This window comes from Paramisgurnus dabryanus, chromosome 17 (assembly GCF_030506205.2).
Source record: "Paramisgurnus dabryanus chromosome 17, PD_genome_1.1, whole genome shotgun sequence".
In the NCBI taxonomy this organism is placed as follows: Eukaryota; Metazoa; Chordata; class Actinopteri; order Cypriniformes; family Cobitidae; genus Paramisgurnus; species Paramisgurnus dabryanus.
Window position 1 is genome coordinate 22,477,977 of NC_133353.1, and position 20,527 is coordinate 22,498,503.

General features: G+C 35.3%; 2 protein-coding genes across 2 annotated transcripts; one reads left to right on the plus strand and one right to left on the minus strand.

Annotated features, from left to right (window-relative positions):
• Positions 1-484: 484 nt before the first annotated feature.
• Positions 485-4,161, minus strand: vcpkmt (valosin containing protein lysine (K) methyltransferase). The gene is made up of 5 exons (XM_065288656.2): positions 3,871-4,161; positions 3,647-3,760; positions 3,214-3,286; positions 2,805-2,924; positions 485-2,687 (listed from the first exon to the last, which is right to left on the minus strand). The coding sequence occupies exons 1-5, from the start codon at positions 4,125-4,127 to the stop codon at positions 2,580-2,582; spliced, it is 672 nt and encodes a 223-aa protein (XP_065144728.1). The 5' UTR covers positions 4,128-4,161; the 3' UTR covers positions 485-2,579.
• Positions 4,162-7,984: 3,823 nt separating this feature from the next.
• On the plus strand, positions 7,985-20,313 carry LOC135778192 (calpain-1 catalytic subunit-like). Its single transcript, XM_065288655.1, has 13 exons — positions 7,985-8,113; positions 9,111-9,345; positions 9,952-10,024; positions 11,527-11,645; positions 11,741-11,874; positions 17,427-17,601; positions 17,789-17,863; positions 18,119-18,204; positions 18,527-18,601; positions 18,679-18,836; positions 19,043-19,209; positions 19,569-19,580; positions 19,671-20,313. Exons 2-13 carry the CDS (start codon positions 9,127-9,129, stop codon positions 19,878-19,880), a joined length of 1,503 nt encoding a protein of 500 aa, XP_065144727.1. The 5' UTR covers positions 7,985-8,113; positions 9,111-9,126; the 3' UTR covers positions 19,881-20,313.
• The last annotated feature ends 214 nt before the right edge of the window (positions 20,314-20,527 follow it).

Consider the following 20,527-nt stretch of genomic DNA (forward strand, 5'->3'; position numbering starts at 1 on the left):
TCAACAGTACTGTACAAATATTGTAAAAAAGCAACAGCTTTTTATCTGTTGGCCCTTGTCAGATTTTAAAAAGGCAATTTGCTCAAATGTTAACAATTGTTAACACATCAAATGTTAACAGTTACACCCTGGGACTTGTGAGACCTAAAAAACATGAAATCTTTAGTGAAATACCATAGAAGAACCATTCAAAGGGAACCATTCCTCTTTATGAAACCATACAACCAAAACTTGTTCATCTATGGCAGTGTTTCCCAATCCTGGTCCTCGATTACCCCCTCCCACAATGTTTTAGATTTCTCCTTATTTAACACACCTGACTTTACTTATCAGCATGTTAGGAAACATGTCTAAACATACTAGAAAGAGGCGGATGAGTTGAGTCAGGTGTTTTAAATAAGCAGACATCTAAAACTTTCTGGGAGGGGGTACTCAGGACCAGGATTGGGAAGCACTGATCTATGGCATCAGACAAACTCATAGAGTCATAACCTTAAAGCAATTGTTGATATTTTGTATACTATTTTAAATTAATATATAAAAAAACAATTCATAAAAAAACTGCTGATTCACAAGACATTAAGTTTGTTCATGAAATATCTAATCCATAGATCTACAACCCTGTTCCTGGAGGGCACTTGTCCTGCAAAGTTCAGTTCCAACTCCAGACACACCTAAACCTGCTCATCAAGTTGTTCAGGGCTACCGAAAAAATAAGAGGTGTAGGGTGTTGGAGTACGGTTGGAACTAACATATGCAGGACATGTGCCCTTCAGGAACAACGTTGGAGATGATGTAATCTAGCCGTCATACACTCTCAGAAAGAAAGGTACAGAAGGTACAAAAAAAACGACACAGCCAATGAGTTCATCTAAAAAAAAAGAAAGGTCCCTAAATCCTGCTTAAAGTCCAAAGGAGATGGTGCCTTTTCGTTCCTTTTTTTGTGGCACCTTTCCTCTGGAATGACCTGCCACTGTAAATCAGATGTTGTACTGTACATCATTAGGTTATTTTAAAACAGATTCCAGAGGGCACTTATTTGCCCAAGCATTTGCTTTGAGACAGTCATGATGATCTCGTTTGTTTATGTCATGTTGTTTTTATGTTTTTGTTTTGGTTACATGTTGTTTTATTGGAAAGCACTTTGGCCAACATGAGTTAATAAAAACAAACAAAAGTTGTCACTGGGGTGGTAACTTTTTAAAAAGTACATTTTTGTAGCCTACATAAAAGGTGTACATTGATAGTTCCGCAGACATCTGTACCAAAATGGTACATATTAGAACCTTTTTTAGAAGGTACCACCCCATCGACACTTTTGTACCTTTTCATCTGAGAGTGTATAAAGAATTCCTCCCCACTTGTGGATCCATACTCCAATATACACAAAGGACCAAAGAGATCCATTATGTAAAACTGATAACGAAACAAAACAAAATATATTTATGTTTTTAATTAAATTGATTTAACAAAATGCTTTAAGTTAACTTGAGACAGTGTTTGTTACCATATCACACTTAATGTAAAATTCATTAACTGGACTAAAAAAACATTGGACTACAGAAAATAAAACTCTTATTTAATTAAGCGAATAACTGTTTAAAAATGTATTTGAGACTATTTTATGCCATCCAAATCTGTAAAGTGTGTGTGTGTATACATAAGGGTTCCCACACCTTAGCTAACCTCAAATTCAAGGACCTTTCAAAGACTTTCCAGGTTCAACATCCTCAAATTCAAGGAAATGTGGGGACACATCTCAAATGAGAGCAAGGTTACATCATGTTACCTGTTAAGATACATTTTTACAGTTCGCTTTCGAGGGAACTAGCGCTGCATCACTGTGGTGATACTTTGGAGACGCCTCCAGGGGTAAATGCGTCTAAATCTGTATATCAAATTTACCAACGGTGAGGCTAAATGACAAAGACAGGGTGACGTGGGAGCCAGGAAGTATATTGCTATTTGAAATATTGCCATAGATGGCGTAACAGGGACACAGGAAGTATGGCAAGGGGTGATGCAGTGTCTCGTTTCCTTTTCAGGGAACAACTATGCAAAAAAGCATTTTGGTACGAATTAACATTCGCATACAGAAGATGTAAGCATTTAAAGAAAACAGTTTAGCATGGGTGCTTAAAAGGCTAGAAATTTGATGATAGTATCCTACACTACACAGGGAATAATATGGATTTTGTTTCCAGAAAACTTCTTGCAATTACCTTCTATGTATGTATATTTTCAAAAACTTCCCTGGGCCTTGAATTATTTCCCCCAGATTCACAAACTTTCAAGGATTTTAAAAACCCGTGGGAACCCTGATACATACAATTACTTACAGTAGTACACTTTTTGTCTAATGAATCCTAAAATGAATCTCTGCAAAACGCATAACAAGCACTTGAGGTTAAGTAGACTGCATTTAAATAAGGTCAATATGTTGAGAAAAAAACTGGGGAAAAGAAAAGCAAAAATATTTTGTTATAATGACTGAAACCTGTCCCACACAACAGTCCAATGAAGACAACATATACAAATCTGCATACAAGTTTACTCAAGTTAAAAGAAGCTTGTGGTTTTTATACAATTCTTCGTCTCAGATGGAGGAGGTGAATATCTGGACTGCTAAACTCTGGGTCTTGTTTCTCAGGTGGGATCTCCTCAGACTGAAAGTCTTGCAGAAGTAACTGTTTCAAATAATTATTAAGGAAACAGAAAACAACAACATATTTAGCTTTCCAAGATACTTCCAAAGGCTCTTTCTAAAATGTAATACATGCATTATAATTAATCTAATCTCTTACCTCGAAGAATCTCTTTTCAATCTCAGGATTTACACCAACAGTGCGCTGTTCATAGCAACAGATGATGCATGTCTCAGGCCCAGCAAGACATTTCAGAGTCTGCACTAGAGGCTCTACAGACTGCAATATAAATAAACCACAGACGTTTTACATAGCAGTCAAAACTGTTAAACTAAACTATTGAGGTAAATAGTTCTGGGTTGTTTTTAACCCAGGGTTGGGTCACTATTGGAAAGAACACACTGCTCATTTAACCCAGCAACCCTGGGTTAAAAACAAAACAGCATTTTTTCTTTTTTTTTTTTTTTTGAGTATAAATACAAGGCATTTTAGATGTAAATAGTACCTGTAAATAAAGTGAGTTAATGATATAAGTAAAGTAGATTTGATAAACAGTCCTGCTATATACCTGCTCATAGTAGATGCAGTCAGCCATCAGAATATAATGAGGTTGAGGTAGGAGGTCTTCCACATTTTCTCCCCTTTCAAAAAGACCAAAACTCATTACAAAACAGTTAACAATTTGTGACTAATCTTGTGGTTATGGTTGTTGAGATAAGTTAGCCAAGCCCTGAGGCATAATAATAACTATTATACTAAGCCGAAACCTATGTCAATGAGGTGCTTTGACAGTTTAGCAAACCAGTTTGGGGAATATTATAATTGTAATTGGCATTATGTAATATCAAGTTGTTGCTTGTGTCTTGATGCTGATATCATTTATAATCTTCAAATGTTCAGATTTTTTTTACACCTCTGAAAAACCCCCAAAATAGTACAGTTTGTTATGATCAGGGGTAGATAAATGCAAAAAATCCCATAGGATGAAAGTTAGTACAAACCATTTCAGTACCTTGGCTGTGATTGAACCTGTACGAATGAGATTCTGATTTTTCCTAATGTTCAGTTGCAGAAGAGGCTGCAAGTCTTCCAGATCTGTCACTATAACATTAGCCCTGCAGGAACACGTTGATCAAGTTCAATTCCATTTAACATGTTCAGAACTTAATTGTATTGGTAATAGCTTGTTGATGATCAAACACATTGCACGGCATTCATAACTCACCCCAGAGTGGCAGCCACGAGACCCACTAGTCCTGTTCCTGCGCCCAGTTCAATAATGTTTTTAGCGTGCCATGTACTAGCATCAGACTGAACATTATAAAATTGTTGCGTTTCTAGATATTTTGATAAAACGATAGCAGCGTCCCATACTACGCATCCCACATCACCCTTGCTGCACTGATACATTCTTAACACAGACCCATTGTTTTTCTCTATTTCTCTAACAAAGTAATCTTCTTCACATTCTTCTGTCGCCATGTCTGGTTTGCTGCACGTGGCGGCGCTGATGGTCTACGTCATGACGTATGATTCGCGAATCATTCTTTTGAAGCTTTCACCGAAAGAATCGAGTTGAATCGTTTAGAATTATAATGTTTTATAATGTTGATTAAAACAACTATGAGGAGGGGAGAGTGTTGCAACTCGGATTATTATAGTTATGAAAAATTAAAATTGCCCGTGAAAAACAGTTTTTCTGTTAAATGAAAAAAGCGAGTTTACAACAAAACAACTAAATTGCAGCTGCCAGCAGAACCATATTTGGTTCTCCAATGTACCTTTCAGTCAAAGGTTCTTAAAAGAACCACTTATTTCTTACCTTTTTATAGTCTGTCTGTATAACTTTTGTCTACTAAACCTTTGTGTGGATGTTAAAGGGATAGTTCACCCAAAAATGAAAATTCTGTAATCATTTACTTGCTCTTATTTTGTTACAAACCTGTATTAATTTCTTTGTTCTAATGAACACGAAGGAAGATATTGAGGAATGTTTGTAAACAAACCGTTCGTGAGCCCCATTTACTTTCAATGCAGGTAAAAAGAATACTATGAAAGTGAATACTATGAAATTGACTTGAACCACACCATTCAGTCAATAAATGTTTTAGGAACCTATTTTTAACAGTGATTAAAGATTTCCGATTTGTGTCATCAACTGTTATCCTGACTGTTGCCTAGTGACAATAAACATCTTTTTTAAAATAGAGATATGTAGCCTGAAAATGTTATAAAATGTGATACAATGCTGTGAATTGAACTACTCAAATCAACCATCTTGAACATATACAAAAGAAAAATGCGACATATACAGTAAAATACTGTAAAAATATCAAATACAGATGTTGACAAATTGTTGGTTCTCATAAAGCTCATTAAATCAATGCTTCATTTCTCATAAAAAGTGAAGGAAAGTCAATGCAAATGTCTGTGAATATTGGAAGAAGTATTGTTTTTGCTACATATTTTGAAATGACCCAGACAGATTTGTTAGTACTCATAAAAAGATCATAAATGATTGTATTATAGTGATATTTTAAACAAACAAAGTAACATTTCTTTTCTTAGATTTACACAATCTTGTAATCAGTTATTTCATTTTTATTGTTCAGCTGGTTGATATCATTGTGTGCATCACAATTGATCCAAATTACCAGAGAAAGTAATGTAAAAGTCGTCTGAAGAGCTCAGGATGAAAAGAAGGTAAATGCTATTAAGAAAATATTCAAGTAGCTTGATGTTTCTGTGAATACAGTTTCATGTATTATTTAAATATTGATGTTTCTGTGAATACAGTTTCATGTATTATTTAAATATTGATGTTTCTGTGAATACAGTTTCATGTATTATTTAAATATTTAAGATCAATCGGACTGAATCCATCCTTCCTGAATGTGACCACACGTTTTAACAGAATAAGATTATCAATAATTCTAAAGCAAAACATACTGCCCTTTGTCAAAAAGTTGTGTCTCATGTGTCCTCCAACAGGATAATGACTCAAAACACGTGGTTAAAAGCAGTCAAAAAGGGCCAGGAACAAAACATTGAAGTATTCTGGAATGGCCTTATATAAACCCCCTATTATTAAATCCCATAGTTGATAGGTGAAGAAGTCTTACTGAGTGCTACAGAATGCTCTTGTTTGGAGTGATTGCCTGTAAAGGTTGTCCAACAATGTATTAGGTTAACAGTAGGCTATTGCCATTTGGTTCTCAATATATCTTTCTCTGAAGCTATCCTTTTATTTTTAGAGTAATTAAACATTGAAATAAAATGAGGTGGTGATGTTTCTTAGAAAAGTTCTACACGCAGCTACCTGTCATGCATTCCACAATTATGACGTGAGACACGCCTGAAGAAACGTATCTGTTTTGCGTAATTAAAAAGGGGAATAAAAGAATAAAAGCTTTATGTGCCTCAATACAGAATTACGAAAGAAAATTCTAAGAACTGTTTTTGTTTGCCTTAAATTTATTGATTATTTTTCTGTAAACCGCACACCTGACCTGTCAAAAGTCTTTAAATAACCACCACCATAAGTGTCCATATATAAGTGTCCATATATATATATTTATTTATTTTTTTACCTGAACTGACTGAACTAATTGTAATGAGTAAACTCGTTGCCTCAATTAAATTAAGTAATGGGTCTCTCAAAAATGTTTATATATTTAAGTTCACTTAACTTGGTGGCCACATAGACTGAACTTAAAATTTTAAGTTCACCAAACTTGGAGTTTGTAAACAATTAAGTTCACTTGGTGTTCATAAAGACTGAACTTAAATTGTCATTTAACTTTATATAACAATGTGTAATAAAAGGTATTCAGGACTGAGTCTATGTCAATCAATCAATGAACTTAATTCTCCACAAAAGCACACAACAAACTGCACTGTACACGTGTATCTTCATTGTAGTAGAGAGAAATACAATGAGTTAATGTTGTGCATGCATACCAAAGAAAATACTAATCACCTGAACAGTGATTTATAATTATAATTATGACGTCATGCATTGCCGAACTGAATTGTGGATCCGTCGGCGCTGCGTCAGTGCCGTTGCTCGCGGCAGAAGTTGAACATTTCTCAACATTTCAAGCGGTAACACATGCGCCAGCCAATCAGATCGCCTTATGCAAATAACCTAGGCAGAGCCAGCCAATTACATTTATGGAAGACCGAAGCATGTGTAGCGGCCACTGTGATTGGTTGTTGGCCACACTTCAGACAAGCCTTCTGTTAAGCGTTAACGCTTGCGCCCCGTGTGAATGTACCGTAAGTCTTGATAGAGAGCTACAAATTGCAGAGAACGTGTCACATGGGAACACACTTCATGTGTTGTCAGTTTGAAAGCAGCGGAAAAAAAATTCAACATCTGATGAACTGTTAGCCAATTCCGAACTGTGCATTCACACGGGGCGTGAGTGTTAACGCTTCCCATTCACTTTTAATAGGTGACGTCATGCGTTGCCGAACTGAATTGTGGATCAGTCGGCGCCGTGTTAGTGCTGTTGCTCGTGGCAGAAGTTGAACATTTCTCAACTTTTCAAGCGGTAACACGTGCATCAGCCAATCAGATCACCTTATGCAAATAACCTAGGCAGAGCCAGCCAATTACATATATGGAAGACTGGAGCATAGGTTGTGGCCACTGTGATTGGCTGTTGGCCACGCTTTAAACAAGATTTCCGTTAAGCGTTAACGTAATGTGAATGTATCGTTAGTGTGGTCCAAAGGCTCCAGAATAAATTACATTTAAATTTAACTGGCCACCAGTTCAATTCAATTGGTTTGGTAAGAGCAAGGGAAAATAGAATGAGGTGATCTCTAAAAAAAGTACTTAATAGTTAAAGTACCTAAATAGTTAAAAATGTTTCTCAATCTGTTACTTTGTAAAACCTACCTGTTGCTGTCACTGTCTCAACATGTTAAGACATTTATGTTCTCTATGTTTTACTGTAAATAAAATATGAGATTTGCAAATCATTATTTTTATGGGGTAAATATGACAGAGCAATCATGCTCTAATGGCACATATGGCTCCATACAATATCATGTGTAACATTACTGACATGTGGATGTTGAAATGATGGTAATTGGAGTTATGCTTTATAGATAGTCTTTAAGTAAATATTATTGGTGAAACTAGAAAGAAAACTGCTCTGATTTGAAAAGAAAGAAACTCTCAGTTGATTCCTTTGTTTTATCATGCAAGTCACAGTATAGCCTGAGGAAGCCACACCAATTATATTTTTTTTAGTTTGATGTTTTGTTGTACGATGACATTCAGTGGGTGTGATAAAGCAATGAGATGTTTGTATAGTAAGGGTGGACACAGCGAAAAATGGGGTGGAGCTTTTTGAATCCTGCAGATGCCTTGAAAGAAGTTTGGAGCAAGAACAATATAAAACCAGATACACAGCAAGAAACACGTTGTGTAAAGTTTATTTATTGGATCGTTGCAGGTAAGATATGTATATCTTTTACTTAACAATATATTTTTAGGAATGTTTAAATGTGTTATGTGGAACCAAACTAAATTATATAAATAATTCAGTATATTATTGTGTGTAAATCTAAATATTAAATGAATTAAATATAAATATTAAATGGTACGTTTTTTATTTTACTTGGAACTGCTTAATAAGGAGAAACTGGGACTTAAAAAACATTGTACTGAAATTTCTGCTTTGATAACATTTTAGGTGTTTTTCATTATTGGCATTGTAGTTCAGCTACAGACATGATGTTTTTGACATCAAACAAAGATTTGTTTTGAATGTTGGGGGGGTGAAGTGTCAGTTGTATATTGTATGTTTTAATTAATTATTTTACAAATGTTAGAATGGTTGTAATCACTTGTTTTGATTATATGGGAGTTACCTCCTTCCCTTTTTTAGGGAAACTAACCGCTGCCCTAAAATCCACTGCCAAAGTTTTTTAAAGATTAAAATTGCTTGCAAAAAACAATTAATTGTTTTAATAACTAATGACTGATTGCTATGGATAATACTGATAACTGAAACATTTTGCTTTTAAGTGTTAATGTCAGTATATTATAAACAAAAAGACTTACAACTAATTTTAGGAGGATTGTCAAAGCACCCATTGGAACCAATAGGCCATTATAATAATTTATACCACAAGGCTGTTGAATACTTTATTCTGATCTATGGATTATTTTTTGATATACGCACACCTGACCTGCAAATGTCTTACCAGAGCAATGTCTTAGCAGTGTTTGTGGTAACCGTGTATAAGGCGAATAAATGACTCTGGTCTTTTAAATTATTTGAAAATAATGCACACCCAAAGTGGTAATGCAGCATGACGTGAACCTGCGTCAATTATTCTTTACATATATGTAGGAACAAACACTTTATGGTGAACTAAGACAGATTATCTGATTGTGATATCGAAATGTAAAACTATGTGCATATATTTGTTTGTTCTCTGAAAAAGGGTCCTCCAAGTAAAAATGCCTCCCCCTGATATGTACAAAAGACATGACGATGAAGTGGGTTCTTCAAACAACCCTGTGAAGTTCCAATATCAAGACTACCAGCTGTTGCATAAGCTTTATCTCTCCAACAAAATGAAGTACATTGATGATTCCTTTCCTGCAAACTTCAGCTCTATTGGGAAAGGGTTGCTGTCTGATAGGGATATGGCCCTAGTGAAGTGGAAAAGACCACCGGTATGTAAAAAGTATGACAGTTTCTGCAAGTATTTTTGGAAAAAAAATCCATTGGGATTTTAAAAAAGTTTTCCTCAAAGTATTTGAAAACTGAAAAGGTAAGATTATGTAATGTCTTTAAAGCTATATGCAACTCAGTTAAAGCATGAAACTAGAGTATACTTTTTAGTAAAGCATACTTATTAAGAAGAACAACACATCTAGGGAGTTAGTTGCATATAAAACAGGAACTCACAAGTATGTACTGTACACTGTCAGAAGAAATGGTCAAAAATGGTCCCAGGTTGTCACTGGGTCAGTACCTTTTAAAGAGGTCCTAATATTAAGGTAAAGTGGTACATTTGATTCCCATATGTACCTTTGAGGTTCCAATATGCACTCTTTGGTACCAGGAAGTTACCTCAGAGATACTAATATGAACTTTTTAGGTGTAAGCATTAACATGTTTTGACCATTTTTCTTACCACTTATATATCTATGGAGAAAATTATTTAAAGCTTTACTTCCCAAACCTGACTGTTTTACTCTATACTGTGACACTGCATTCTCTCTGTATATTTTTGACCTGCTGCTATGACAGTAGATGCTCTTATTCTTTATTTCTAGGAAATTGTATCCGAGCCTTGTCTTGTTGTAGATGGAGTGTCCAGATTTGACTATGCCCAGGGATCTAAATTAGGTACATTTGAATTTATTATCAGGCTTATGTGATTTTACATCTTTTTAAAGGTGCATTTTGTAACTTTTAGAAGGATCTCTTGACAGAAATGCAATATAATATACATAACCATATTATACAGGGTGTATAAAGACCTTACAAAATGAACTGTACTGTACCTTAGAATGATACATTTTTTATCTACATACTCTGTGGGTCCCCTCACATGAAAGTCACAATTTTGCCACGCTATGTTTCTACAGTAGCCCTAAATGGACAAACTGTTCTATAGAGCGCGTTTGTTGTCTCAGACAATGACATGTTTGTCCTGTGGTGGCTACACATGGAACATATATTTCAACATGACGAGTCACACACATGACACCCCGAACACATATTTTGTAGAAGTCACCTACCGCCACTGGCTGTAGCTGTATCCCTTCTAACTACAGCCAAGCTGTGTACTGAGCTGTTGGTTGCAATTCACAGTCTCGCTGCTAAAAGCCACTAAAATTTACACAGGGGACCTTTAAAATTTCAAATGAACTGTATGTTGTACATAAGGGTTTTATCTGTCGTTTGCAAACCCCTGGTGGTTCACAAGGGAATTGCAGGGGGTTTGTGAGTTGATTACAAACAACTAATTACAACTAAATCATAACATTTTAATTAATAATTGTAAACATTTTTTATTACAAAATGTTATGTACCAATAAAAAAATTACCAGATGAAGGTCCATGTAATAATAACAATAAAGATCGATTAAAACTTTAAAACAGATGAAAAATAGATGTTTTTTGAAGTTAAGCATGTAAATGTGCTATTTAATTATTAAAATGTTAAAGGACACTTATAGTCTGATTCACAATTTTTCATTTCCTTTGGTGTGTACGTGTGTATCAGTACATGTTAACGACATGTAAAAGGTACAAATCCCAAAGTAAATGATGATGCAAGTTATCATCTCCAACGTTAATCTCTTTTCTTGGACTACAACAAACACACAGACTGTAGGCAACAGTTTACTTCCTGGGATTGGTGATGTAGATAAGACCGACATTATCGTAATTACTCCCGCTTCGGACTCAGCCTGTAAGTTAACTCCTGTCAGCATTGCATTGTGATCGAATCTTTCAAACATGGTAAGGAGCGTCAAATTTCCGGCTCACTTCAGATATATTTACGCCAATCACAACGTACAGATTAGCTGGCCAATCAGGGACACAGCGCTTTTCAAATTGATGAGTTTTATACATAATCACGGTATGTGGAAAATAGTGTGTTTTTTAACCATAAACCACGCAAACACATTGTATTATACTAAATACACAAAACAATGTTGTTTTTTAGCAATGAAATAGGTGCCCTTAAACTTAAAATCTCAGGGGAATCCACTATAAATTAAACTTAAACTTAAATCTCAGGGGGTGCTTAAAGTTAATAATTTAGCCTTAGGCTGACAAAAGTTTGAAAACCCTTGGTGTACAGGATTTCAGAGAAGCAAGTTTTCATTTGTGTTTAGGAAACTGCTGGTTTTTGGCCTCATTTGGAGCGCTTAGCTGTCAACAGGATATTATGGACAAAGTCATTCCAGCTGAACAGTCATTCGACAAGGATTATGCTGGAATATTTCATTTCAAGGTAAGCACGTATTGTATAATTTACTTAGTTTTCATATATAAATATTATATTATCAATCATTGACTTAGAATTTCTGTGTTTTGTGTATTGCACAGTTCTGGCGGTTTGGGAAATGGATTGAGGTTGTCATTGATGACCGACTGCCAACAATTAACGACAGGCTAATTTTTGTTCATTCAAGAACACCTAATGAATTTTGGCCTGCTTTACTGGAGAAAGCTTATGCAAAGTAAGTGCCAGGACATCATTTATGATTAACAGATGAAATTATATTATTTATGTATTGAATCTCGATAATATTTGTTTTGTATCTCACTTCATTAAATTATTTGTAAAAATGTTGAGGGGTTAAAACTTAATAAGTATTAAAAAATGAACAACAAATAATACAAATCTGATATTAATATTAATATAAAGGGATATACACTTATGATATCATAATAGAAGAACCATTTTGGACCTTTATTGTTCCATAAAGAACCTTTAACATCTGATGAAACGTTCTGTTTCACATCAGGTTCTTTGTGGTAAAAAATGTTCTTCGAGTTATTAAAATGTGTGGAAGAAATAGTTCCCTTGCGAAGGGAACTGTGAGCTGCTTCATGAAATGTTTTGGGGAACGCCACCAGTGTTCGCGCAACTGAATAATCTGTAAAACTAGTCCATCTTATAGGCGACGGGAGATGACTTCACAAGTATGATGCTCCCGCCCCAACTGGATGCCAGTTCATCATTGTTTGATGAGTCAGACAATGTTCGCGTGCCTCACAGTTTGAGCCCCGCCCCCACTGGTCTATTGAATGTTACACAGATATGAGGAGTTGATAGAGATTATAACTCGCATGTCAGTTTCTCCCGCCCCGACCAGTGGCCAGTGCGTCATTGTTTGATGAGTCAGACAATGATAGCATGTTTCACACGTTTGCTAAAGCATGGAAATCATGGAAAAGTTTACACAAGCACGTCATCTATCTTCATAAGCATAATAGGCTATAAAGAGAATGGAACATTGCCACTATTGAAAGATACTCCTAATACATATTATTTCTCGAGCTGGCATCATCCCTGAAGTCTTCAACATTCACTACAAAATGCTGCACTAAATCTAATTAGTGGGCAAGGCTTATATAGCTCCTCATAGCGGCCTTGGGCACAAAGCAGCCACAGATTAATGCAGTAAAACTGACCTCAGAATGGTCATTATTGCAAACTGTAAGGCTGGCACTAAGTGGCCCTAGCGGTAAGTCAGGCCTTCAGAGGGCACCCCCTCCCATTGAACCCACTGAAAATCAATGCATTAACCCCACTGTTTATGACTCTTCTGGGCATGTCAACTTACAGTTTACAGGTTCATCTTTAGAACTATGAATCCAATGTAAAATAATGTAGCAAAATGGAATCAATGCCCTGCCAATCAGTCGCAGTTCATTGTTCATCCCCCCAGGTTTATAGGGTTTTTTCCACCAAGGTAAACCCCATTAAAGTAGTGGAGGGCCGATAAACAAGAGGCCTATGGAGAGGGCAAAATCCTAATTTTTAATTTTTAAAGAAATTAGTCTTTTTACTTCATTCTGCTCAAAAATACTCAAGATGTGTTTAGTGCCAAGAGAGGTCACACTAAACAAAGATGATGCCTAAAGAAGACATATAATCAATTTTTTACATATTTACTGTATTTTCTGTTTGTATCTTTAAATAGATCAAATTAATGAAAAATAAATATGGATGGACATTAAAACTTCTAAAACAACAAGTCTGGTGGTGGTGGCCTTAAGACTTTTGCACAGTACTGTATATATGTTAAAGTAGCTATAGAGTTTTCACTTTATGTGTGGTGAAAATCATATTGACCTAGTTAACTGCCTACGTTGCTTCAGATCTGGAATTTCCTTAAGACCGTCTTTCCTTAGATCTTGCGCCCTCTACTTTAAGAAGTAGAGCCTAAGCCTGGTTTACTGAGGGAGTTATCCCTTAGTTGTTTGTTTCATGTGCAGTACATTGAGGATGTTTGGATCCTAAAGAATGAATGGGGCTAGGCTAAATGCTAACACATTAACAACGCGCTGTACATAGATTAAGTGCACACATTGAAAAAAGATGGGTATGTATTAATTTGTCTAAGTTGAGGTAAGAACATAGTAAAATATTGAAAAATTTGGTGTTTTCCTTTAAAATTTTAATGAGAATTCTTGTAAAAAGAAATAGCAGTCTCAAGGCAGGCAAAGTTACCTATTCATTTTACTTACTTATTCATTTAGTTGACGCTTTTATCCAAAGCGACTTACAATTGCTGTATATGTCAGAGGTCGCACCCCTCTGGAGCAACTAGGGGTTAAGTGTCTTGCTCAGGGACACAATGGTGTGTCACAGTGGATTTGAACCCGGGTCTCTCACACCAAATGCGTGTGTCTTATCCACTGGGTCATCACCACCACAAAGAAGACACTTGGAAATAAAGGACTCATTCTTTTTTTCAAGGACTTAAAAAAACTTGCATAAATAAGGCCATGGGTGTTGTGATGAGTCAGTTATATTTCACTCTCTGAAAGATACGCTGGCTGGCTGCTCTGACGCTTACAAAACAAGTTCGAAACAAAGCTGTATCCTGATTGGGGGCTTGACGCGTGCATCTTAGTTTGCCCAGATACATTTTTTATCCAGTAAAAAGGAACAACAGATTTTTTCAAATGTAGTAGAGTATAAAGTAAGATATTTGACTTTAAAATGTACAACCCCAAATCAGAAAAAGTTGGGACACTGTAGAAATTGTGAGTAAAAAAGGAATGGAATATTTTACTAATCTCATAAACTTATATTTTATTTACAATAGAATATAGACAACATATCAAATGTTGAAAGCGAGACATTTTGAAATATCATGCCAAATATTGGCTCATTTTGGATTTCATGAGAGCTACACATTTCAAAAAAAGTTGGGACAGGTAACAATAAGAGGCCAGAAAATTTAAATGTACATATAAGAAACAGCTTAAGGACTAATTTGCAACTTATTAGGTCAATTGGCAACATGATTGGGTATAAAAAAGCCTGTCAGAGTAGCAGTGTCTGTCAGAAGTCAAGATGGGCAGAGAATCACCAATTCCCCCAATGCTGCGGCGAAAAATAGTTTTCTGAGTTTCTCAGAGAAAAATTGCAAAGAGTTTGAAGTTATCATCATCTACAGTGCAAAATATCATCCAAAGATTCAGAGAATCTGGAACAATCTCTGTGCGTAAGGCTCAAGGCTGGAAAACCATACTTGATGCCCGTGATCTTCGGGCCCTTAGATGGCACTGCATCACATACAGGAATGCTACTGTAATGGAAATCACAACATGGGCTCAGGAATACTTACAGAAAACATTGTCGGTGAACACAATCCACCGTGACATTCGCCGTTGCCAGCTAAAACGCTATAGGTCAAACAAGAAGCCATATCTAAACATGACCCAGAAGCACAGGCGTTTTCTCTGGGCCAAGGCTCATTTAAAATGGATTTTGGCAAAGTGGAAAACTGTTCTGTGGTCAGACGAATCAAAATTTGAAGTTCTTTTTGGAAAACTGGGACGCCATTTCATCCGGACTAAAGAGGACAAGAACATCCCAAGTTGTTATTAGCGCTCATTTCAGAAACCGGCATCTTTGATGGTTTGGGGTTGCATGGGCAGCTTACACATCTGGAAAGGCACCATCAATGCTGAAAGGTTTATACAAGTTTAAGAGCAACATATGATCCCATTCAGACGTCGTCTCTTTCAGGGAAGACCTTGCATTTTCCAACATGACAATGCCAGACCACATACTGCATCAGTTACAACGTCAAGACTGCGTAGAAGAAGGATCTGCATGGCCAGCCTGCAGTCCAGATCTTTCACCCACAGAAATCATTTGGTGCATCATAAAGAGGAAGATGCGAAAAAAAAGACCTAAGACAGTTGAGCAACTAGAAACCTGTTTTAGACAAGAATGGGACAACATTCCTATTCCTAAACATTGGTCCTCCTCCAGCTGTTCCTTATATGTACATTTAACTTTTCTGGCCTCTTATTGCTACCTGTCCCAACTTTTTTTGAAATGTGTAGCTCTCATGAAATCCAAAATGAGCCAATATTTGGCATGACATTTCAAAATGTCTCACTTTCTACATTTGATTTATTATCTATATTCTATTGTGAATAAAATATAAGTTTATGAGATTTGTAAATTATTCCATTCCTTTTTTACTCACAATTTCTACAGTGTTTGGGGTTGTAATAAGGGGAAAGTAGAAGTCACTAAAGTGCAGATATGCAATAAAACTAATTACATTTACTTTGTTACTGTCCACCATTGGAGAGATCCGATATGGGACCTTACTGTATTTAGAAGGGATCGTGGCATCCCTTGGAGCCTATGAGTTTTGTACAGACAACTTCTGTCACTCAATAATCAATTATTTTGGCCATCACCTCTCTGATCAGGGAGGGTGACCTTTAAACATCTCCTTCTCTTTCGTGTATGGAGTTCACTCCAGGCAAAATTAAAGTCCTTTTATACCCGAGATCAAAGTATATACACAAGGATTCTAGTCCCTATAGTGCTTGCTTCACTTTTTTTCAAGAATTTGACAGGCACTGTTTGCACTTCTCATTTATGCCTTCCGGTATCCTTCGCACTTGTGATGTCATCTCTCTTCACCTACACTCAAAAAAAATATTTTTGCACCTTGTTTAATTTACTTAAATGAAACAAGTTAATACAACACAATTTTTTATTTTTTTGTCTCAACCTATTTTTATAATGTTCAATCTGCTTAAATTTAAAAAAATTACATGAACCCAATAATTTTATATTGGGACCACATTAATGATTTTTGTTGCTATTACTTACTGGGCCGTGAATCTGTATTTCCCAGCATGCTTTGCATGCAACTGCCTTTGGAGAGTATTTTTTTAAATTAAGTGTTATTTTATGCATTTTTAGGTAAAGAGAAAGACTTTATAGTGTTTAATGTTGGTTTATCTTATTGATTTAGAAGATTTTGTGTTATATTTTTACGAATTGTTTGGTTACCATCGTACAGAAGAGTGGCGCTTGTGGTTAAGTTGTGGATGTGACATACGTACTTATTTTAAAAAGCACTAACTGTGTTAATGACTGTTTGAAGATCAGTCTCTTTTCACATGTTCATCCAATGTGTCATTAGCATGCTAACGTGTGCTTATGCTAATTAGTATTATATAGAAACTGACAATTGGTTTAACTAGACTTTTTTGCTTGAATGAACTTGTTTTGTTTTTGTTGAACAGACCAGAAATAATTACGTGGAAAAGTTTTCCTTAACTGAATTTAGTTTATTGAACAAGATATTTTTATGACCAATATAAATATATTTATTAAGTTGGTGCAACAAAAGATTATTTGTTTAAATTAACTTATTGTATTCTTGTTGTACAAGCCTAATCTAATTTTGTGGAAAAGTTTTCCTTAATTCAATTATGTTGATTGAACAAACAATTTTTTTGAGTGTACAAAATGGACAAGTTTAACAAATTATTCAGATGCGTGAAGGATGATGCCATTCCCCAAATTGTCGTTTCATGACGCAGCATCTCATTCCCTATCTCAGTAACAGAGGTTACAGTCGTAACCGAGAGGTTCGTTGAAAAACCAAAAATGGTTATTGCTGTGAAGAATCTTTTAAGCACCTTTATTTTTAAGAGTGTACAGCTGGAAGCGATTAAAAAGACAAATGTCTATCTATGACATTATAGCTTAGTATTAAATGAAATGCCCTTACAGGTTGTGCGGATCCTTTGCTGACTTACAAGGTGGCTTTGTATCTGAGGCTCTCATTGACTTCTCTGGTGGGGTGCCCATGCACTTTGACCTGAAAGAAGCACCTGCTAACTTGTGGAATTTGATGGAAAGTGCATTCAAGTCAAGAACACTCATGGGCTGTAGCACACCTCAAGGGGTAAGCAGAGGCATCTTTTTAGCTTTTACATTTCACTGCATGGTAAATTAAAGTATTGACTTGTAAAATAATTTTTCTTAGCCAATACAGAAGTGTTTTAGAAGTATCTTAGACCCCTCCCCCCAAGGTACATTTTATGTGATTTGCTCTGTACCTATTTTTTTATTTTGCTTTTGTATAATAATAGGCATCATCAAAAAACACAGTGTTACCTAATGGCATAGTTGAGGGTCATGCCTACACTGTGACAGGGGTTTATAAGGTAAGACTGAAACCATCCGTCTTGATTAAACTCATGTTGACCATAGTTTTATGAATTATTTCTTTGTAATAAAGATTGATTGTAAAGAAGAAAAAGTGCACTTAATAAATATTTAATGGATACATAAACAAGGTCAAAGTTTATTTTTTTCTTTTCTGAGTCTGTGTGAATATATCTTTGTGATTTTTTCTATTTATTTAACTAAGCCCTACTCTATACATGATCCATCCATTAATAAGGCACTGTGTTTGACAGGTAATGAGTAGAGGACAACCAGTTAGACTCGTGAGGATGTTCAACCCATGGGCAAAGGGTGAATGGAAAGGAAATTGGAGTGACGAGTAAGAGCTACTTTTATGCATTTTGTAACATTTTCACAAGCCCAGAAATGCACACATGCAGTTGCAGTACATATTCTATACAAAATAGTCACATCCTCCAGATCATTGTGATATACAGTAATGTCTTGGTTCTGCACTAGGGTCTATTGGGTCTAACTTTTGTTGACTTCTGTCAACCATAACAAGTTTTTAAAATAAAAAAGTGGATGTATGAAGCTTAAGGCATTTTTAAAGAATGTTTAAAAACTTTTTTACTCATGGTTGGTCATTAAGTTGTAGTCACATTTATACATAAAATTGTTTTTGCAAAACAAATTTTCAGATCATCTTTGTGGATGACAGTGAGTGCAGAAGATCGCAAAAATTGCCTTTCTGTGGCTGATAACGGGGAATTCTGGTAAGTATGAACAACAGTTTCCAAATAATTTACAGTAAAATAAAACGTATATTTAGGAACCCAAATATTTATTGCAGGATGTCAGTGGAAGATTACACCAAAAGCTTCGATAACATGGATATCTGTTGTCTCTCTCCTGATTTTCTGGATGTTACCTCTAAATGTTCTTGGACCTCCAAATACTATTTTGGCCAGTGGACTTTTGGGACAGCTGGTGGCAGCAGGAATAACATAAGTACTTACATTCTTGATCATATTAACAAATAGTATTATTCCCAGGCACAAAAAATACTTATAATTATAATAATGCTTATAATTGGATTGAGCAAATCATGAATAACAATTTTTAGGCTCAAAGATCAAAAGAACAGTGTGACTTACAAAAAGGACAGGTTACATAAAGATGCAGATTATAAATGATTCAAACTGGATGTTCTGTAGGAACCTTCTGGACAAATCCTCAATTTCGTGTAAAGATTGAGAAGACTGATGATGACTGTGCTGTTGGGAAGTGCCCTGAAAACATATTGGTGTCTCTAACGCAGTACAAAGAGAACAGACACAGAAAACAGTTCACCAACCTTTTAATATGCTTCTGTGTTTTTGAGGTCAGTATTGTACTTCTTCATGACATTTATATTTACATTTAGCAGAGGCTTTTATACAAAGCGACTTACAAAGACAAGGAAACAATCAAACGATTTGTCACAGGGAAGCAATAATACAAGAAGTGCTTATACAAAGTACAAGGTTTTTTTACAATTCTGAAACAATACCTGTTGAGAGAGAAACAAAGTTAGTTAAGTTGAAGGTTTTTTCATTATATGTATGATTAGAGGAGTTCACAATTATTTTTGGAAATTAAAGGCGTAGTATCCTTATGGAGCATCCAGTGATATGTAGTACTGTGTGTAGTTTCACTGTTGTGCTTGCTATTTTTATTCATATTTCTTTTTCACTTTTACAGATACCACCTGAGGCAAGTACCATCTCAGATTTCGTATATATTATATGTTAGATTATTGATATTTGTACTCTAGTAATCAAGCCATTTCTAATTTTCCTTTAGATGAAAGCTGAAACTGGGAAGTTTCCAGTTTCGTTCTTTACTACTCAAAGACCTTTGGCCGGGACTAACGTTTTCCAAAACTTGAGAGAAGTGATGAAATTATTTAGGCTGGAGCCAGGAGAGTACCTGATTGTACCATGCACGTTAAATCCTGGTGAAAATGCGTCCTTTGTCTTATCTGTTTTTACAAAGACTCAATGTAGAAAATGATGCATGTAGAAATTGTGCTTTGTTAGTCAAAACTTTGTGCTGTGTTAGGCACCTGTTAATTGGTTAACACTCCCCTGGTGATAGAATACATTATATTTATGAAATGAAAACTTTAAATTACAATCCCATAAATGTCTGTTTGATGCATCAGATTAATGTAAATAATATTATTGTTAAGGTTTATTCTTATGTAACTTTTTTATTTGTTGGGAATTTTGTTACATTATATGTTACATTAATGTTCCATTATTTTAGTTTTATGACAGTTAATTGCTGTTTCATTTTATTAGTTTCATTGCTGTCGTTTGCATAACAACGTGTTACATCTTGACGTGTTTTGTTTATTAGCCATGCCATGGTTTATCCTGTAATGGCTAAAATGTCAATGTATTTTCATAGGGAATTTCTGGCAAATAAAAAACAATGAAAATTATTTTGAGTAATTTATCATATATTCAACTATTAGATAAACAGCATTAAAAGTGTCGCTAAAGTGAACATAAACGTTAAGCTCCAAAAAGCACATCTATCCATCAAAAACTAATCCATATAATTATTAAATGTGTTACAAAGGCAGTATGTTACTTACAGCTGTACATGCTCACAAGACAGTTGAGGTCATGGACTTCTCACCCAATGTTACAAAA